Genomic DNA, 18392 nt, shown 5'->3' on the forward strand with positions numbered 1-18392 from the left:
GTTGGAGGGTAGATTCACAAGTATTTATCTACTCTACTTAATTTTACATATACTTTTTAATTCATGTAACAGATCTAATTTTGTTCATAAGGAACCTGTTTTGTTCCTAATTCTAGCCATGACTCAGGGTTGGTTGCCCACCACACTTCTCCAGTAGTCCTAAATTGTAAATTGACTATAATTATTACTTTAAAAATAGCTGGTTTTACTGAAATAGTTAACATGGTTTTAGAAATTGCATTTTAGGATCTCTGATTTCTTTTTTTTTTTTTCTCCCCTCTAGTCATGATCTGCAGAAAAGAGTTGCTGAAATGGAAACTCAAAAGGAAAAAATTAATGAAGATACCAAAGAAATTAATGAGAAGAGCAGTATACTGTCAAATGAAATGAAAGCTAAGAATAAAGCTGTAAAAGATGTAGAGAAGTAATAATTTTTGGAAAGTACTAAAAGTATTTAGATTCAGTTAATTTTATTATATATATGTGTGTATCTATATTTAAACTTATTGGCAGCACACTAATATAGTACTTTTGACAGCATATAAAATGATCTTTTGCAAACAAAAACAAAAAACTGTCCTGCATCTATTCATTATCACTACAGATTGAGTACCCAACACTGGTAAAATAATGGAGGATGCTACCCCCTAGTGGCAGAACACCATAACACAAAACATAACAGCAAAATAAGCATTTAACCTAACAGGTTAGTTGTCTTAAAAATAAACAGTTCATAGAACTACTTGAGGTAGAATTGGGGATATTCTAGATAGATTTTTTTAAAGTTTTATCATGACTTTTTTTTCTATGCCAGTATTCAATGAAATCAATATATGATTTTCTTTTTATTTAACATAAGTTTTACTTTTTTGATAAAATATTTTTGTACCTAGACATCATAGTTCCTGGAAAATGTATTATTTCCCATCCAGCATAGAAGGGCAAAATAACTCTCATAATCACTTAATGGCTTTCTCAAGTATCAAGATCAACTTGAAATAGGTCATTTTGTTTTAGGATCCTACCTTATAAGAGCTCGGACACATTTATTGAAGAAGTGTCCCAGTCAGGGTATATGATATGGCTTTAAATACTTGAATATCAAAAGTAGTGACATAATTTTCTTGCTTTGCTAGGAAACTGAATAAAATCACAAAATATATTGAGGAGAACAAAGAAAAATTTACACAGCTAGATTTGGAAGATGTTCAAGTTAGAGAAAAATTAAAACATGCTTCAAGTAAGGCCAAAAAACTGGAGAAACAACTTCAAAAAGATAAAGAAAAGGTAGGTTTTAGAAAAGAATCTTTTAAATTACATGTCTGAGTATCCAAGCTAATTTTTATTATTATTTTTCAGAGATGTGTTTGCCCTTTATTACTAACCTAAGAAAATGACTTGGGATTCTAAACTTAGGTGTTTAAGATTTATCTCTGAACCCGAATTTTTTTCCCCAAAAAGAAATCTTGCATTTATTGACTGTGAGTTTTAGAGCTTATGTTTCTATGATATACATTGTTGGGAAAACATTTACCAAATCAGCAATTCTGTTGTAGTAATAAAATTATTTTATTTTTCCTAGGGTAATGGTTTAAAAAGATATTTTTGGTTATTATAGACTAAAAAATGTTACCTATTTCCTATAAAAATTGAGTATCAGATTAGGAGTTTCCCCATAAAGAGGAGGAAAGAAAAAGCTCGTAATTTACAACAAGGGGTTGATTAGCTATTCTGAAGTTAAAAAAAGACGGACTTTGGATCATAATGCCTAGTTTTCTAGGAGCCAGGCTCTAATAATTGTTATTTTAGAGTCTTTCAAACTATATAACTCTGTCAGATACTAATAGACTCTTAACCTCCTCCTACCAAAAAGCTTTGTACTATATAATTACAATGAATTATAATGCAGGCTTTACTTTACCTTATAAGTATTTTCCAAATGCATTTGTTCACAAAGTACTTTGCTTGGTACGATAACAAACCTTAGGTGAATCAGTGTTTGTCGTACGCACCATTTTGGGAAACATTGAACCTCTTTAGTACTGTATAATCAGAGTAAACAAAATAACATTGATTTGAGAATAACCTCTAATTGCACAGGTAGCAAATGTAACTTTCTTAAAGGCGTTAGCCCTGAGGCATCAAATGTGGATAAGTAATTCTTACCAGAAAGTTTTAATGAAATAAAATATTTAATGTGTTGTGATCTGGAAGGGTAAAGTTGTGAAAGATCTTCAGATTTGAGGGAAGCTGGGGCATGTAAAGGTAATGTATGATAAATTGTAATATACCATGAAGAATAGTTTAAGAAATCCCATGTTAGTGCATATTAATAGATGAAGAACCATTATAGCCTGAAATTGGAACAGAAGAAAGACCTCATGCCAGCCAGGAAGAATTTTCTTTGTAAGAAATCAGGAATTCTTAGAATTAGCTTTACCATTAGACTGAGAGAATATAGACATTTCAGTGAATGACTAAGTGCTCACTAAAGCCAGCTTATTCAAAGGTAATTACTAAGAAAACCACAAAGACCTGGAAGACCCTGAGAAATGCTTTTTAAATAAGTCAAATATTGTTAGTGTTGGATAGCCTAAAGGTACATGCTCCTATAACTTAAACTTGTTTTATGATTTTAGATTGAAGAATTTGAAAGTATACCTGCCAAGAGTGAGAATATCATAACTGAGACAACAACTAGAAACAATGCCCTTGAAAAGGAAAAAGAGAAAGAAGAAGAAAAATTAAAGGAAGTTATGGATAGCCTTAAACAGGAAACACAAGGGCTTCAGAAAGAAAAAGAAGTAAGATTCTTGATCAGTTGATGTTTATTTTGATGGCTTTTTTTTTTAATTCAGTTGTTTTTATAGTAATAGTAGAAACTAATCTGTTAAAAGAGAAAGGTTAGACTTATAATGTCTAACATTCCTAAAAATAGCCTACAGATGTCTTTTCTGCTTCTCCATTAAAAAAATTAACTGAGTGAGAATGTATAGTGGTCACAGAAAATATAGAATGCCAGATAACTTTGTTATATATGCCATTCTATATAAAGCCTATTGATTTCATCAAATTTTCTTCTCAAATTATTTTCTTGGTAACTTAATGGGTTACTGCATACAAAAACCTGGGAGCACACTAACCACAGGTTGACATCTCCCATCTTTGCTTCTATATTCTATAGTTCTTAACGCAATATTTTAAAACTATAGCCCTTATATTGGTTCTCGGTTCAGGTCCTAGGTAAGTCACTTAATTTATGATCTCTGATCTTGCGCAGGTTATGTCTCCAGGTGATCTTCCTCAAAGTGGGGAAAAATATTACCCATCCTGTGAATCTTTGTGAAAAGAAAGTGTATATATAATATAAAGTGCCTAGAAATTAAATTTTAACCGTTAACATTATTTTCTTCATTAATGAAACAAGAATGCGCAGTTGTCATATTCATATGACTTACCTACCTAACAAGAACATTATAAGCACAAAATTCAGCTGTCTTTTTTTATTCACCATAGCCCTTTTGAGGACACCGAGCATGTTAAATAGATATTTTAACAGATAATAGTAATTGAGTTAAATTGACTTGTGTTACATTAGTAAGTTACATAAGTTACAGATTTATGTACAACCTTCCTATGTTAATTGTATCTCAATAAGGTGTTGTTTCTTTTTTAAAGTTACAGATGTAATAGATTCTATTCTGGAATTTAAACGTGTTATGATGTTACCCTACAAAACTTTAAGTAGGATGCCCATGTAAAGTGGCAGTGGACAATATAGTAGCTTTCATAATGGAATACTTTATGGATAGCATTTTGCTTATCTAATGTATATTGAGTGTGCCTATGTGCTATTGCACCCCTCTTTAGTGGAAAAAACATGATTCACATTCAGGTGTCTTCATTCCTCAACATAAAGTAGTAGCTGAAAACAGAAGCTTTGCCACTTATGAATGAGTACATTTAAGCAAGATATTTAAACTCCGACCTCAGTTTCCTCAAAATGAACATTTGCTGTTTACCTCATAGGATTGTTGTATTAAGGAATTAACACGTGCAAAACATACATAATAGTGTCCAGAATATAATGAGTGAGCAGTGTGAATGTGTTAGTGTTGATGATTTTTGACCATCAAACATTTAAACCGATTATCTGATGACCTTGGATGTAACCCCATATTCCTGGGCTTGTTCCTTTGTGCATGAAACGAAGGGCTTAGGCTTTTGTAAGGGTCTTTCTTATACCGTTCTAATAAATAGATCCTTTCTATACAATTGGTTATAGCAGCCCCAAATTTCTACTCATTGAATAATAACTAGTGTTGTATATTACTTGGCCTCCTAAAACTTGCAAAGATGTTTAACACAATTATATTTGAGGGACCTTTCTGCTGAATAGTTCTTAAACCTTACCATTTCAGGTAATGTGGAAAGATCAGGGAATCCAGAGTTTAGACCCAAATTTTTGTTCTCTTAATTACCACTTTTCTGTTGTTTTAATTTCTAAAATGAGCATACTAATATTTACCTCACTAAGCTCTTGAGACATCAGTTGGGCAAAGACTATACAGTAAACATTGACAACTAGGCAAAAACTGTTAAGAATTTAAGAATTGTTTATATCAATATATTATACTTGTAGAATCTCTTAAGTTGAACTCAAAATATGTGGTTTCCATTTCAGTTTAGATTTGAAAACATTTCAGATTGAATAGAGTCTATCATATTTTAACAGAGTCGAGAGAAAGAACTTATGGGTTTCAGCAAATTGGTAAATGAAGCACGTTCAAAGATGGATGTAGCCCAATCAGAACTTGATATCTATCTCAGTCGTCATAATACTGCAGTGTCTCAATTAAGCAAGGCCAAGGAAGCTCTGATTGCAGCGTCTGAGACTCTGAAAGAAAGGAAAGCTGCAATTGGAGATATAGAAGCAAAACTCCCTCAAACTGAACATGAATTAAAGGAGGTAAATCTTTGCTGCCTTTTTTCATCTGAACATTGTTCATCAGTCTAAGTTTTTAATTTTAAAATTTTTTTTTTAATCTCAATATCCGAAGTGACTGTTAGATGGCCCCCAACTTAGGATTTTTTTTTACTTTACAATGGTGTGAAAGCAATACATAATAAATTACCTGAGATATTCAACACTTTATAATAAAATAGGCTTTGCGTTAGATGATTTTACCCAACTGTAGGCTACTTAAGTTTTCTGAGCACATTTAAGGAGGCTAGGCTAAGCTGTGATGTTCAGTAGCTTAGGTGTATGGAATGCGTTTTCAACTTAATGGTCATTTTCTACTTAACAATGCGTTTATGAGGATGTAATCCCATCCTGAGTCAAGGAGCGTCTGTGCAGATTTCTTTTTTCATTTAGTGTAACCTTCAAAAGAATGGGATTAGTTAGTATTTCAATATTCCAGCTGCAACTAATCAAGACAGCTAGTTCAGACCATTGGTGCCCTCCTATCCTTGAGTTAATTAGATACCTGAGAAATTTTATAACTTTAATCTCCAAAGCCTTATTAGTCATGATGGCCATAGAAAATACTGTTTAATGAGAAATTATACTAAAAATAGCTCTTGGGGTGTTTTTTGTTTTAGTTTTCCATTTTATTAAAGGTACACTATTCGGTCATCAGGGAATTTCATGACCATGTAAAATTTAAAAGTAAGCTTACATTATATCCACTGACTCCTTCTAGCTCTCTGGTGATTAGTTTATTTTGGGTAAATTTTAACTGTAACTTGAGCTTTTACTTTATACCAGTATGACTGGTAATAGAGATAATCATTTAAAACCAAGAGATGAGTGAAGATGTCCCTCAGAAAAAATGGCTGCTCTAACTTGGAGGTTGAACAATGAGAATTTGAATTTTTGTGCATTTGTCAGGTCCCTCTTGTGAACAGCCTGACATTTTTTTTATAGCAGTAGAACTGTTCCCTCATCATGTGCCCCTTCACTTCACAGCTGTGCTTCCTTTTTCTTTATTTAATTAAATATAATAATAAATTTTCATTATTTAGAAAGCAAAGCACAATATTCCCCTTGTCCTGCCCAGTACCCTTATCTAGGGTCCTATTTCAAGGTTTGTTTTTTATTAGTGCAGAACGTAAGAATTAGGACATACTTATGCATAATAACTGTGTGGTACCCAACTAGGATTTCCACAGCCTCACCTCTACTTGTTCTATTAATTCATGTATTGCTCCTAGAACCATACTGCCTTTATGTTCTTTATTATCAACCGAAATAATGTATGCCTTTTTTAAGATGGAAAATCCATCCACATTTTTCAAAACCAAACTACCAGTTATATGGTCACTTAGTTCAAGTGTTTATTGCTGGTCTTTTCCTTCTATTTTGAGACATAACAACTAATTATATGCTATGATGGGCATATACTTCTGAGATTTTTTTTTTTTTTCCTTTTCACTTTTAGAAAGAAAAGGAACTTCAAAAACTTACACAAGAAGAAATAAATTTCAAAAGTTTGGTTCGTGATCTTTTCCAAAAAGTTGAAGAGGCAAAGAGTTCCTTAGCAGTGAATCGAAGTAGGGGGAAAGTCCTCGATGCAATAATTCAAGAAAAAAAATCTGGCAGGATTCCAGGAATATATGGAAGATTGGTAAAGTAGATTTATTTGTAAATGACTACTACATTTTTCTCAAGAAAAACATTATATATAATTTTCTTACCTTAAAGAACTATATATTTAATGTCACTAATAAAATAATACTCATTTTTGTTTGTTTTGAAGGACATTTATTTTTTAACATTTTGCTTTTATACTCAGACATTGTAAAATTCTTTGTGATACGGATTCTCTCACATTAAAATTGGTAGTTTTTTGTTAGTTAGTTAGTTAGTTAGTTAGTTAGTTAGTTAGTTAGATCTGGATCATTATAGTCATTTTAATTCCAAAGGGGAAAAAACCCTAACTTCAGTAGTGATCAGTTTAACAGAAGTATGGGTTCTTTGTTGTTGTTATTGTTTTAAGAATTTGATAAATTATATTCTGGGTATTATACTATTACACTGAAGATATGGCTAGAGTTTGGCGACCTTAACAAGGTATAATGAGAAACCCAAGGCCGGCAATAATGGAGACCATTCCTACTCCTGAGCTGAAAGAGAGCTCTGTGGCCAATGGCTAGAGGTCATTGGCTAGGAGAAAATGGAGAAAAAATATATATAATTTAACCCTATTCATCTCCTACCCCGCCCCTTACTCTATCTAGCTGATGCCTCACATTAGCTAAAGCTAAAGAGCAAAGGAGCCAGTTGATGCAGTCCCTGAGTCAGTATTCTAGAGAAGAAATCAGAAGAGAGAGTGATTCAGAAGGGAAAATGAAAATTACCCAGCATAGTTGCTTCCTTGTCTACATGTTAAGTGACCTCCACCTTATTTTTTTGATGATAAATAGTTCGATCCTATTCATTTGCTCCCAAGTAAAAATAAAATTAGACAACGAATGCTATTTGATAATTAATTAATAGATTGATGAGCATGTAAATGTATTTCATTAGGGTTTCCATAATCTTAGATGGCTTTCATTAATCCAGAATTTTATTATAAGTTGTTTTGCTTATAGTAGGTTTCAGTTTTTCTCGTCTTTATACAGTGAAATGTTTCTTTCATTTTTTGCTTTCATTTAAAATTTAAAATGCATATTTATAACCTTTTATAAAATAGATTAAAAACTAATAGTGATTGCCCCTGCCGAAGCTTGGGAAGGTTGAATGAGAGGAACACAACATTTTTCATTGTGTACCCTTTCGTTCTTTTTAAAGCGATGTATAATTATAGTTTTTCGATTAAGAATAATTTGGCAAATCTGTATGAATAGTTATATGAGATGATTCTGTGCCTAATCTTTTGCTGATTATGCATTGATTTTCCCCCCTTTAATTATTAGGGAGACTTAGGAGCAATTGATGAAAAATACGATGTTGCTATTTCGTCCTGTTGCGGTGCATTAGACTACATTGTTGTCAATTCTATTGACACAGCCCAAGAATGTGTAAACTTCCTTAAAAGAAAAAATATTGGAGTTGCAACCTTTATAGGTTTGGATAAGGTGGGTACTTGTAAAAAAAAAAAAAAAAAAAAAAGCTATCTCTAATTTAATTAAGCGCCAAGTATTTTTTGATTTTGAATCCTAGCTTTTCCTTCATAGTTATTTTGTGAACACTTGATAAGTTTTGAGGGTTATTTTAGGCTCTGAGGTTACATGGTTGTGGAAAAAACATCTTATAATGCCTCCCCTAAAGGAATATACATTCCATTGTTAGAATGACCAGTAGTTTGCATTTCTAACTTCCATAATCAATAACTACTTTAAAAAAAAAAAAAAAAAACCTTTATTGAAATCAATTCACATACCATAAAATTCGCCATTTAGAGTATGGAGTTCAGTGGGTTTTAGTATATTCACAAGGTTATTCAACTATGACCACCGTGTAATTCCAGAATATTTTTATCACATTCAAAAAAACCATTCACATTAGCAGTCACTACCCATAGTCCCTCATACCCCAAGCAACCTCTAATCTACTTTTTGTCTCTATAGATTTACCTATGCTGGCCATTTTATATAAATGGAATTGTATAATATCTAGCTTTTTGTGTATGGCTTTAACTTAGCAGATTTTCAAAGTTCATGTTGTAGTATTTAATTTCTTTTTGCTGAATGATAACTTACACTGTATGGATATGTACCACCTTGTGTTTACCCATTCATCAATTGATGGAAATTTGTTGTTTCCATGTTTTGGCTATTATGGTTAATGCTACTATGAACATTTCACATACATGTTTTTGTTTAGTCACATGTTTTCAGTTTTCTTGTGTTAATACCTAGGAATAGAATTGCTGGGTCACATGTGAACTGTTTAACTTTTTGAGGAAATGCCAAACTGGTTCGTTCCTATAGTGGCTATACCAGTTCCTACCAGTGACGTATGAGGGTTGCAATTTTTTTTACATCCTCACTAACAATTGTATATCTTTTTTTGATTATAGCCATGTTAGTGAGAGCAAAGTGTATCTCATTGTGGTTTTGATTTGAGTTTCCTGATTACCGGTGATGTTGAACATTTTTTCATGTGCTTATTGGCTATTTGTTTATCTTCTTTGGAAAAATATCTATTCTAATCCTTTGCCCATTTATTAATTGGTTTACTTGTTTTTATTAATTGAATCGTGAGAGTTCTTTGTATATTCTGAATACAAGCATCTGGTCAGATTATTCATTTTCAAATATATTCTCCCAATTTGTGGGTTGTCTTTTCACTTTCTTGACAGTGCCCTCTGAAGCACAAAATTTTTAATTTCGATAATCCATTTTTTTAAATTTGGTTGTTTTTGTTAGAGTATCATATCTAAGAAACTACTGCATAATCCAGGGGCACGGTGATTTACTTTGTTTTCTTCTAAGAGTTTTACAGCTTTAGCTTTTACATTTAGAGTTTTAATCCATGTGGAGTTAATTTTATAATATAGTGTGAAGTAGGGGTCCAACTCTCCTGCTTTGAATGTGGATATCCACTTATTCCAACACCATTTCTTAGACTGTTTTTCCCCCCAATGAATTTTCTTGGCATCCTTGTCAAAAATCAACTGACAGTGAATGTAAGCGTTTATTTCTGGACCCTCCATTTAGCTATATGCCTGTCCTGACACTGGTACCACAGTCTTGATAACTAACTAGCTTTGTAGTAGTTTTGAAATCAGGAGTCTTCTGATTTTGTTCTTTTATGTCAAGATTGTTTTGGCTTTTCTGAGTCCCTGTAATTTTTATGTCAGTTTTTAGATCAGCTGGTCAGTTTCTGCCCAAAAAAAACCACAGGCAACTGAAAGTTTGGTGGTGGTTATTTCTTTTAATTATCTCTATTTTTCAATTACAATTGATGTATTATTAGTTTCAGGTGTAAAACATAGTGATTCGACATTTATGTAACTTACAGAGTAATCACCTTGATAAACATCTGCGATTTTGATACCGGTTGCATTGAATCTGGAGATCAATTTGGATAGCATTGTCATCTTAATATGAAATCTTACAGTCCATGAACCTGGGATATTTTCCATTTATTTAAGTCTAATTTCATACAATAATGTTTCAGAGCCTTCAGTATATTGGTCTTATGTTTCTTTCGTTAAACTTATTTCTAAGCTGTGAGGGTTTTCTTTTGATATATTGTAAATGTAGTTTTCTTAATTTCATTCTTATTACTAGCATATAGAAATACAGTTAATTTTTGTATATTGATCTTGTATCCTGCAACTTGCTGAATTCATACTCAGTTTTAACAGTTTTGGGGCGGGGGCGGTCTCTTAGGATTTTACATATATAAGATCTATGTGATCTTTAAATAGAGATAGTTTTATAACTAACTTTTTTTAAATAGCAGTAAAGTAATACAGTAGTTCCCCCCTTATCTGTGGTCTTGCTTTCTGTGATTTCAGTTATCCACTGTCAACCATAGTCCAAAAATAGTAAATGGAAAATTCCAGAAATAAACAATTCATAAGTTTTATATCTCATGCTATTCTAAGAAGGGTGATGAAATCTCACACTGTCATCCCAGACATGTATCATCCCTTTGTCCAGGGTAGCCACACTGTATATGCTACTTGTCTGTTAGTTACTTAGTAGCCACATCAGTTATCTGAGACAGAGAGGCTACGCTGACAAAGCTTTTATCATAGTATAATTGTTCTACTTTATTATTCGTTATTGTCAGTCTCTTACTGTGCCTAATTTATAAATTAAACTTCATCAGATGCGTGTACATAGTACACATGGGGTTCGGTACTATTTGAAGTTTCAGGTATCTGCTGGGGGGTCTTAAACCATATCCCTTGCAGATAAAGGGGAGCTACTTAATTATGCAGATACTCAGAACCTTGTGTGCATGTCCTTATATTTCATACATAATGCCTTTAAAATGATATATTCATTATTTTAATATATATGTATGCTTATTTTACTTTTAGATGGCAATATGGGCAAAGAAAATGACCAAAATTCAAACTCCTGAAAATACTCCTCGATTATTTGATTTAGTAAAAGTAAAAGATGAGGAAATTCGCCAAGCTTTTTACTTTGCTTTGCGGGATACCTTAGTAGCTGACAACTTAGATCAAGCCACAAGAGTAGCATACCAAAAAGATAGAAGGTGGAGAGTGGTAACGTTACAGGGGCAAATCATAGAACAATCAGGTAATTGTGGTTTTATTCTTGCTGTTGAGTTTAATTTTTATTGGGGAAGACATCTAAGTCTGACTTCTCTCCTCTGTTCTCCAGGTACAATGACTGGCGGTGGAAGCAAAGTAATGAGAGGGAGGATGGGTTCATCGGTTGTTGAAATCTCTGAAGAAGAGGTCAGTACATATAAAATGGTAGTCAGACTTTAAAAAAAAAAACTATTGATATATAACATACATACATAGTATAAAATTCAGCCATTTTAAGTGTACTGTACTTATATTTTAAATTAACATTGAATTTTCTATAAATGACTATGTAAAATGTGGAATTTTATTTAAAACACTTTTTAAAGGTCTAAAAATAAAACATGTTAGAAAATATATGCTCAATATATACTATTACATTTGGATCACATGGCTGTTTCATAATTTATTTAAGCATACACTTTTTGTCATTTAATTTTAATTTTTCACATAAATATCACTGCATTATTTCAAAATAATTCTTTAAGCTGTAAGTATAATACAAACTTCTGAAGCATGTTTTCAGATTTTATTTTAAAATATATGCCCACAAGTATATGAGAATGTCAGAATGTCTATGAAAAACTACTGAGTTTTATTATCACCCTCAACATTGTATGTACTTTACTTTTTAAAAACATATACTTGGGGCTGCTGCCTCTGCAGCCATAGCCTCCAGTAGCAGTGGCCTCACAGCTGCGCATCACCTTTCATGCTCCTTCCTCCAAGATGATTTACCTTTGTGCTCACATAGGATATGAACCCAATTTGGGGAGCATACTGGGCACTTTACTGCCCAGTTTAAAGGCATCACTCAACGTCACAGCATCCTGGTAGGCAACTGTTATTCCATTTACAGATAGGAAGACTGAGACTAAGGGAGATCAGAAGACCTGCCCCAGGTTGCTTGGTTGGTGAGCAGCTGAGCATAAACTCAAAACTCATTGCAACAGAATGGAACTCAACATTGTTCCTTTACAGCTTCCCAGAAACATCTTTATGTTGATAAAAATACAAAGATTATTTGTCAGGGTTTCACTAGTAAGCGGGGTACCCTTCATAGCCAGCAGGCATTGGAATATGGCACCAGACATGGACAAACCACTCCAGGGAAAGGAAGCAAGAAGTACCTGGGTTTACCTGTCTTTAACACCATAAAGAAGTCCAAAGGACAGATAGGAGCAACAGCTTCTGTCATTTATGTCCCTCCTCCTTTTGCTGCTGCTACCATTTATGAATCTGTTGAGGCAGAAGTGCCCTTGGTCGTGTGTATTACTGAAGGTATCCCACAAGAGGACATGTTTGGGTCAAGCACAAACTGTGTGCCAGAGAAAGACTGATGGGGCCAAACTGTCCCGGAGTCATCAATCTTGGAGAATGCAAAATTGGCATCCTTCCCAGCCGTATTCACAAGAAATAAAGAATTGGTATTGTGTCCAGGTCTGGTACCGTGACTGAAAGTAGTTCAACAAACAACACCAGTTGGGTTGGGGCAGTCTTTGTGCATTGGCATTAGAGATAATCCTTTTAATGGAACAGATTTTATTGACTGTTTTGAAGTCTTTCTGAATGATCTAGCCACAGAAGGCATCATGTTGATAGTGAAATTGGTGGTAATGCAGACGAAAATGCTAAAAAATTTTTAAGCAACATAATTCAGGTTCCAAACCCAAGCCTGTGGTGTCCTTCATTGCCTGCTCCTTGTGACAGGAGACTAGTTCATGCAGGGGCAATTATTGCTAGAGGAAAACGTGGAGCTAAAGAGATTTTTGCCCTTCAGAATGCAGGGGTTGTGGTCAGCATGTCTCCTGCACAGCTGGTAGCTACCATCTACAAAGTTTGAAAAGAGAAAGATACTATGAAATAAAAAAAGTTCCCTAAGCCTGTGGAGTGAATCATGGTAGAAATGTGAACCAGCAGCAGTTTGCTTCCATTGTCCACCGATTTGTTGGCCTGTGCGCCTGTCACTGGGCTTCCAGTACAGCTGGAAGCCAAAACAAGGTTTAGAATGTCCTTTGTTGAGATGTTTTTTGTATAACAGAGATAGCCAATTTTTACCATTTGATTTAAAAAAAAAAAAAACTTGGATGTTCTGGGTACCAAACTTTTCCAAACTGTTATGCCTTGATTTTTTTTTTCCATATTTTGAAATAGTTTATATTCTTCCACTTTTACATTTGTGTAGAGTACCTTCAGTTGACTTTGCTGTTAATCTGAAATTACTCTTGAAGAAAACTTGTTTCACTGGTACTCTTTTTTGTAGGTAAATAAAATGGAATTGCAGTTACAGAGAGACTCACAAAAAGCAGTGCAAATCCAGGAACAGAAAGTACAACTGGAAGAAGCAGTAGTTAAGTTAAAGCATAGTGAACGAGAAATGAGGAATACGCTAGAAAAGTTTACTGCAAGCATCCAGGTACTCTTTTATCAATATTAACTGAAACTATTGGAATTTAATACTAATTTGGTAGAAGTATTTTGCTGTTTGCTTGCAATTTTAAAATATTGGGGGAGACAGTGGGCTCCTAGGTGGAAGGCTCTCTCTTGATGATTTTGTTTCTCTGTGTACTAATGGATAAGTGCTCTGTCACAGTGTTACTCTAGTCACAGCTAGTCTTGGTTTAAATTTGTACTCCATAAAAATGTCTTTCATTTACTATGTGATCCCTTTTCATTTTCTTTTCAAAGTGGAATATTTTCTTAGTTATGAAAAAGCAACGCATGCTCACTATCTTCTTAAATGAAAAAAAAACCCAGCTTTCAGAAAATACTCTATCACCCTATTTTTTAAAATAATACCTAGAGTGCATGCATGTTTATGTACACGACAAATATAGACATACATATTAAATTTTTAATGAGTCATACTAACTTTTTTTCATTAACTTTTCTTCACTTAATTATCGTTTTCTTTCTAAGTCAATGAAAATTTACTTCGTTTGCAGTTGTATTAGAGCTTTTCATACAACATAATGTTTTTTGGTGTTGTTATGTACGCTGCTATGTTTAAAATATCCTTGTTAGCTATACCTTTATATACTCATCCAATTATTTTCTTAGGTTAGACTCCTAAAATTACAATTATTACTCAGTACATACAACGTTTAAGGTATTTGTTGCTTAAAGCCAAAGAAGCTTCAAAAAGATGGTTCTAATTCATTTACTACTAACTGCTTATACAAATAATTATATCTCAAAGTCTTAAAACAGTAGGCAGTCTTCAATGTGTTGTAATTTTGCTACTTTGAAGTGTACTTAAAAATGGCATTATCATTTCTATAATGAGTTTTACTCATTTCATGTGTTGGCCATTTTCATTTTTCATATTAATTGTTCATGTTTTCTGATGTTTTCTTAGTTTGTATTTCTCCTTAAAGATTCTAAGATCTTTTTTTAATTTAAAATGTTTAAAGCAAATGTTACTGAGTTAAAATATTGACCTTGAATGTTCAAACATTTCTGTAGCGTTTATCAGAGCAAGAAGAATATTTGAATGTCCAAGTTAAGGAACTTGAAGCTAATGTACTTGCTACAGCCCCTGACAAAAAAAAACAGAAATTGCTAGAAGAAAATGTCAGTACTTTCAAAACAGGTATGTGTATGGATTCAGACTTTTTTTTTCTTTTGAAGATCGTCAAAAACAGGTTTTTAGTGTTGGAAATGTTTAAGATAACAGCTTGTAGGCTAAAAATAGCATCTACATGTATTATGTATGTGTCACCTCTCTGTTTTAGGGTTTCTATTATTTCATTCTCAAAAGGTTATAAAGTAAGTGCTATTAAGGTTAAATTTAGTACTATATTTGACAGGTAAGGAAACTGAGACACAGAATGGTTTATATGAATTGCCCAAGGCCACATAACTTTAGGTGGTATAGGAATTCAGGACCAAGGCAGTCTAATTCCACAACCCATGCTCTTAATTTCATACTTTGTATACTTTGGCCTAGTTTTCACTGGAACCCTTCAAGATAGTAGTGATTTTATAGATTAAGGAAACAGGATTTAGAGAAACTAAACTTAAAAACAACCAGGAAATAAATGGTATACACATGTAGTATTAGCTCTAAAACTTAGAATGTACAAGATATTCTTTCTTCTACAACTTTTTCTTCTTGTGTACATATAAACATGTAAGTGTTCTACCAAAATACAATCTTTAAACAAGAAAAGGAATTCGTAGGCTCATAGTCAGAATTGGCTTTGTTGTTGAAATCCTGATCAAGCACTTGAGCACACCCCTGCTACTCTTTCCATGTTGACCTCAAACAAATGTAGAGATAGAGATTTGCATCTTATTGCAGGAGAAGGGAATGGTGGGTTGTGACAACAGAACCCTTGCTGGCTATAGTGTTCTAGCTAATGGCCCCAGCAAATGCAGTGTACCTTTGTCAAGAAGGACCCCTGTTATAGTTTGGTTTGTGAGCCAAGGAAGGTAAATATGGATTGTCCATTCCAAAGAAGTAGATGGAGTAGAGTTGGAGCAATTATACAGATGCTTCAAAAATGAGTTGTCTCCCAAAAGAAAAAGAAGTAAGAAGATATTAAGCAGACAGATGTCCACTATGGACATTGAATATTCATCTTTTTTAAGATTTTATTTTTTTATTTTCCCTCTTTCCCCTCCCTCCTGGTAACCACTAGTCCATTTCCATGAGTCTGTTCGTTTGTCTTGTTCATTGTTTTTGGATTTATATCCCACATATGTGATACCATGTGATTTTCAACCTTTTCTGTCTGGCTTATTTCACTTAGTGTGATTATTTCAAGGTCCATGTCTGTTGTTGCAAATGGCAGTATTTCTTCTCTTCTTATGGCTGAGTAATATTCCATTGTATATATGTACCACAGCCGCTTTAGCCAATTATGTATCGTAGGACACTTTGGTTGCTACTACTCATAAAGTTTTTGACTGGACATCAGAACCTTTGACAATCCAAACTTCTCTGTGACTGCTTGCCAACAGAAACATGTTTTGTTCATCATTTATGCCTCCCAGATTTATTTTGAGTGGACCTAAAATCTGAACCCTGGGTACAAGGGAACCTAGGAAAAGTAATGTTTTGCTCTGTGTGCCACAGAGAACAGTGTCAATTTCTTCTGTCTCTGTCACTTTCTTGTTATAACATGTGGAGAGCTCAAGGTAAAAAGAGTAAAATAACATTTTCTTCACTATGGGCAAGTTAGTATTCAAGTACATAGTCTTTCTAAGGGTAATACTTAGACCAATACTTAGGAAGTACCCTAAGAAAAACTTGAAAAGATCTTTGAAAAGAACTTGAGCATGCAGCTATTAAAAAATAAATGGGTTATGATCAGAGCTGAACCAGAGAATTTCCATGTGTTTTGACATAAGGTGTTCTGGTTTTCTTTGAAGTACCTTTTCTCAAATGTATAAAATTTCTTATGCTTGCATCAGGTTAAGTCACATTGACTGACAAAATCTACATCTAACTATTGATTTTTGTTAACCTAGAAACACGACTTAAGTTGGGTTTTGGTTTTTGTTTTTTGTTTTTTTTAGAATACGACAATGTGGCTGAGAGAGCTGGTAAAATAGAAGCTGAGGTTAAAAAGTTACACAATATCATCGTAGAAATCAATAACCATAAACTCAAGGCACAACAAGACAAACTTGATAAAATAAACAAACAATTAGATGAATGTGCTTCTGCTATTACTAAAGCCCAAGTAGCAATCAAGACTGCTGACAGGTAGTGTATGCATGCATGCTACCCTAACCTGTCTTCATCTTCCCTGCTTCCACATTGGAAGAAGACATTGTTATCTAATAGGACTTTATTAAGGGAAAACCTATAATAAGTATGTATCATATTGGTAAACAGATGTACCTTGGCAGAGTGTAGTTATATAACTCCCTAGTTGTTGTGAGGACATAGAAGTTAGTTTTGTTTCTTGGCTTAGAGGAGTTAGATGGGATTCACTTAAATAGATATGGGTCTTAGGAGAATGAAAGAAGAATGTGCTCTCTTGGCAGAAATTTTTTTTTTTTTTTTAATTCCATGTCCCAGGTTCACAAAAAGTTTTTTATTCATTTGTAGGTCTTGTTTTAAAATTAATTTTTAGAGTACTTATTGGTATTTCTAAAACAAAGCTAAATATATTTATTAAAATGTTGAAATATAAACAGCTGTCCCAAAATTATAACAACTTGATTATCTGGTAAGTTTATTCCAGTACCTTTTGCTCAAAGATAAGGCTCTAATAAGCTTTTGTTGTTGTTGGTAGGAGCAGAAGTTTGCCTAAACACATTTGTCAGAATAAAATAACTTTATTAAGGGATAAAAACAGTCATTCCTCCTAGTCCAACCCCCACCTTTGCCCCCCTTTGGAAGCACTTATTGCCCTGACACAAACTGGGAAGTATTTTTTATTTGAATGTATAGCTTCAAAGGTATAGACTTAAGAATCTTTGATCTGACAAGAGAGTGACCAAAAAAAATAATCCAATTGACAGCTTTGCTTCATAGTCTAAGATTGGATGATACGGCTTATATAAGGAAGTTTTATTAATTTTTACTGAGAGTTAATAAAATATACATCCCACAAGCATATATATATTAACAAAAACCAATTCAGGAATGGTTTTGTAAATCATAAATTTTTAAGTCTGTGAGAGAAAAAAATGTCACATTAATATGTCATGAAAGTTCTTTGGTAGATTTTCAGAAGCAGAATAACAAGTCATATTACCACAGTTTTTAATATATTAATTTTGCTTGTTTAGAAATCTTAAAAAAGCGCAAGACTCTGTCTTTCGCACGGAGAAAGAAATAAAAGATACTGCAAAAGAAGTAGATGACTTAACAGCCGAGCTAAAAAGTCTTGAGGAAAAAGCTACAGAAGTCATAAAGAGTACAAATGCTGCAGAGGTAAGACTTGGAGAGGGGAAAGAATTGTATTTGAAGCAGTTTAAAAAGTTGGTTACATGACATCAGTGCATTGCATAGTTAAGTACTCAGTTGGTTAAAACATAACTATAAACTTATTTGCATAATAAAATGAGTACTGTGTTTAACTTTTGAGTAAATAACTTTTTAATTTAAAATGGAAGGAGCATGGGGAAAGATTGCCAACTTCCTAAATTTGTGGTGTGAAAATACTTGTTCTATTTGGCAAGGTCATATCTGTA

General features: G+C 33.3%; 1 protein-coding gene and 1 pseudogene across 4 annotated transcripts in view; both read left to right on the forward strand.

The window, feature by feature from the left end:
- SMC4 (structural maintenance of chromosomes 4) overlaps positions 1-18392 on the forward strand; it is a 33302-nt gene that overhangs the window by 11563 nt on the left and 3347 nt on the right. For 2 of the 4 annotated variants that reach the window (XM_036219824.1, XM_016149069.2), the window contains 12 exons: positions 284-424; positions 1137-1287; positions 2640-2804; positions 4736-4969; positions 6444-6629; positions 7921-8082; positions 11004-11229; positions 11314-11390; positions 13504-13656; positions 14706-14832; positions 16764-16953; positions 17988-18132. In XM_036219824.1, the coding sequence (XP_036075717.1) occupies positions 284-424; positions 1137-1287; positions 2640-2804; positions 4736-4969; positions 6444-6629; positions 7921-8082; positions 11004-11229; positions 11314-11390; positions 13504-13656; positions 14706-14832; positions 16764-16953; positions 17988-18132 (1957 nt within the window). Of the gene's footprint in view, positions 1-283; positions 425-1136; positions 1288-2639; positions 2805-4735; positions 4970-6443; positions 6630-7920; positions 8083-11003; positions 11391-13503; positions 13657-14705; positions 14833-16763; positions 16954-17987; positions 18133-18392 lie in introns of all 4 variants that reach the window. The other 2 variants (XM_036219823.1, XM_036219822.1) reach the window with 1 other exon arrangement.
- Positions 11885-13322, forward strand: LOC107513082 (annotated as a pseudogene).

This window comes from Rousettus aegyptiacus, unplaced genomic scaffold (genome assembly GCF_014176215.1).
Source record: "Rousettus aegyptiacus isolate mRouAeg1 unplaced genomic scaffold, mRouAeg1.p scaffold_m13_p_4, whole genome shotgun sequence".
Lineage (NCBI taxonomy): Eukaryota > Metazoa > Chordata > Mammalia > Chiroptera > Pteropodidae > Rousettus > Rousettus aegyptiacus.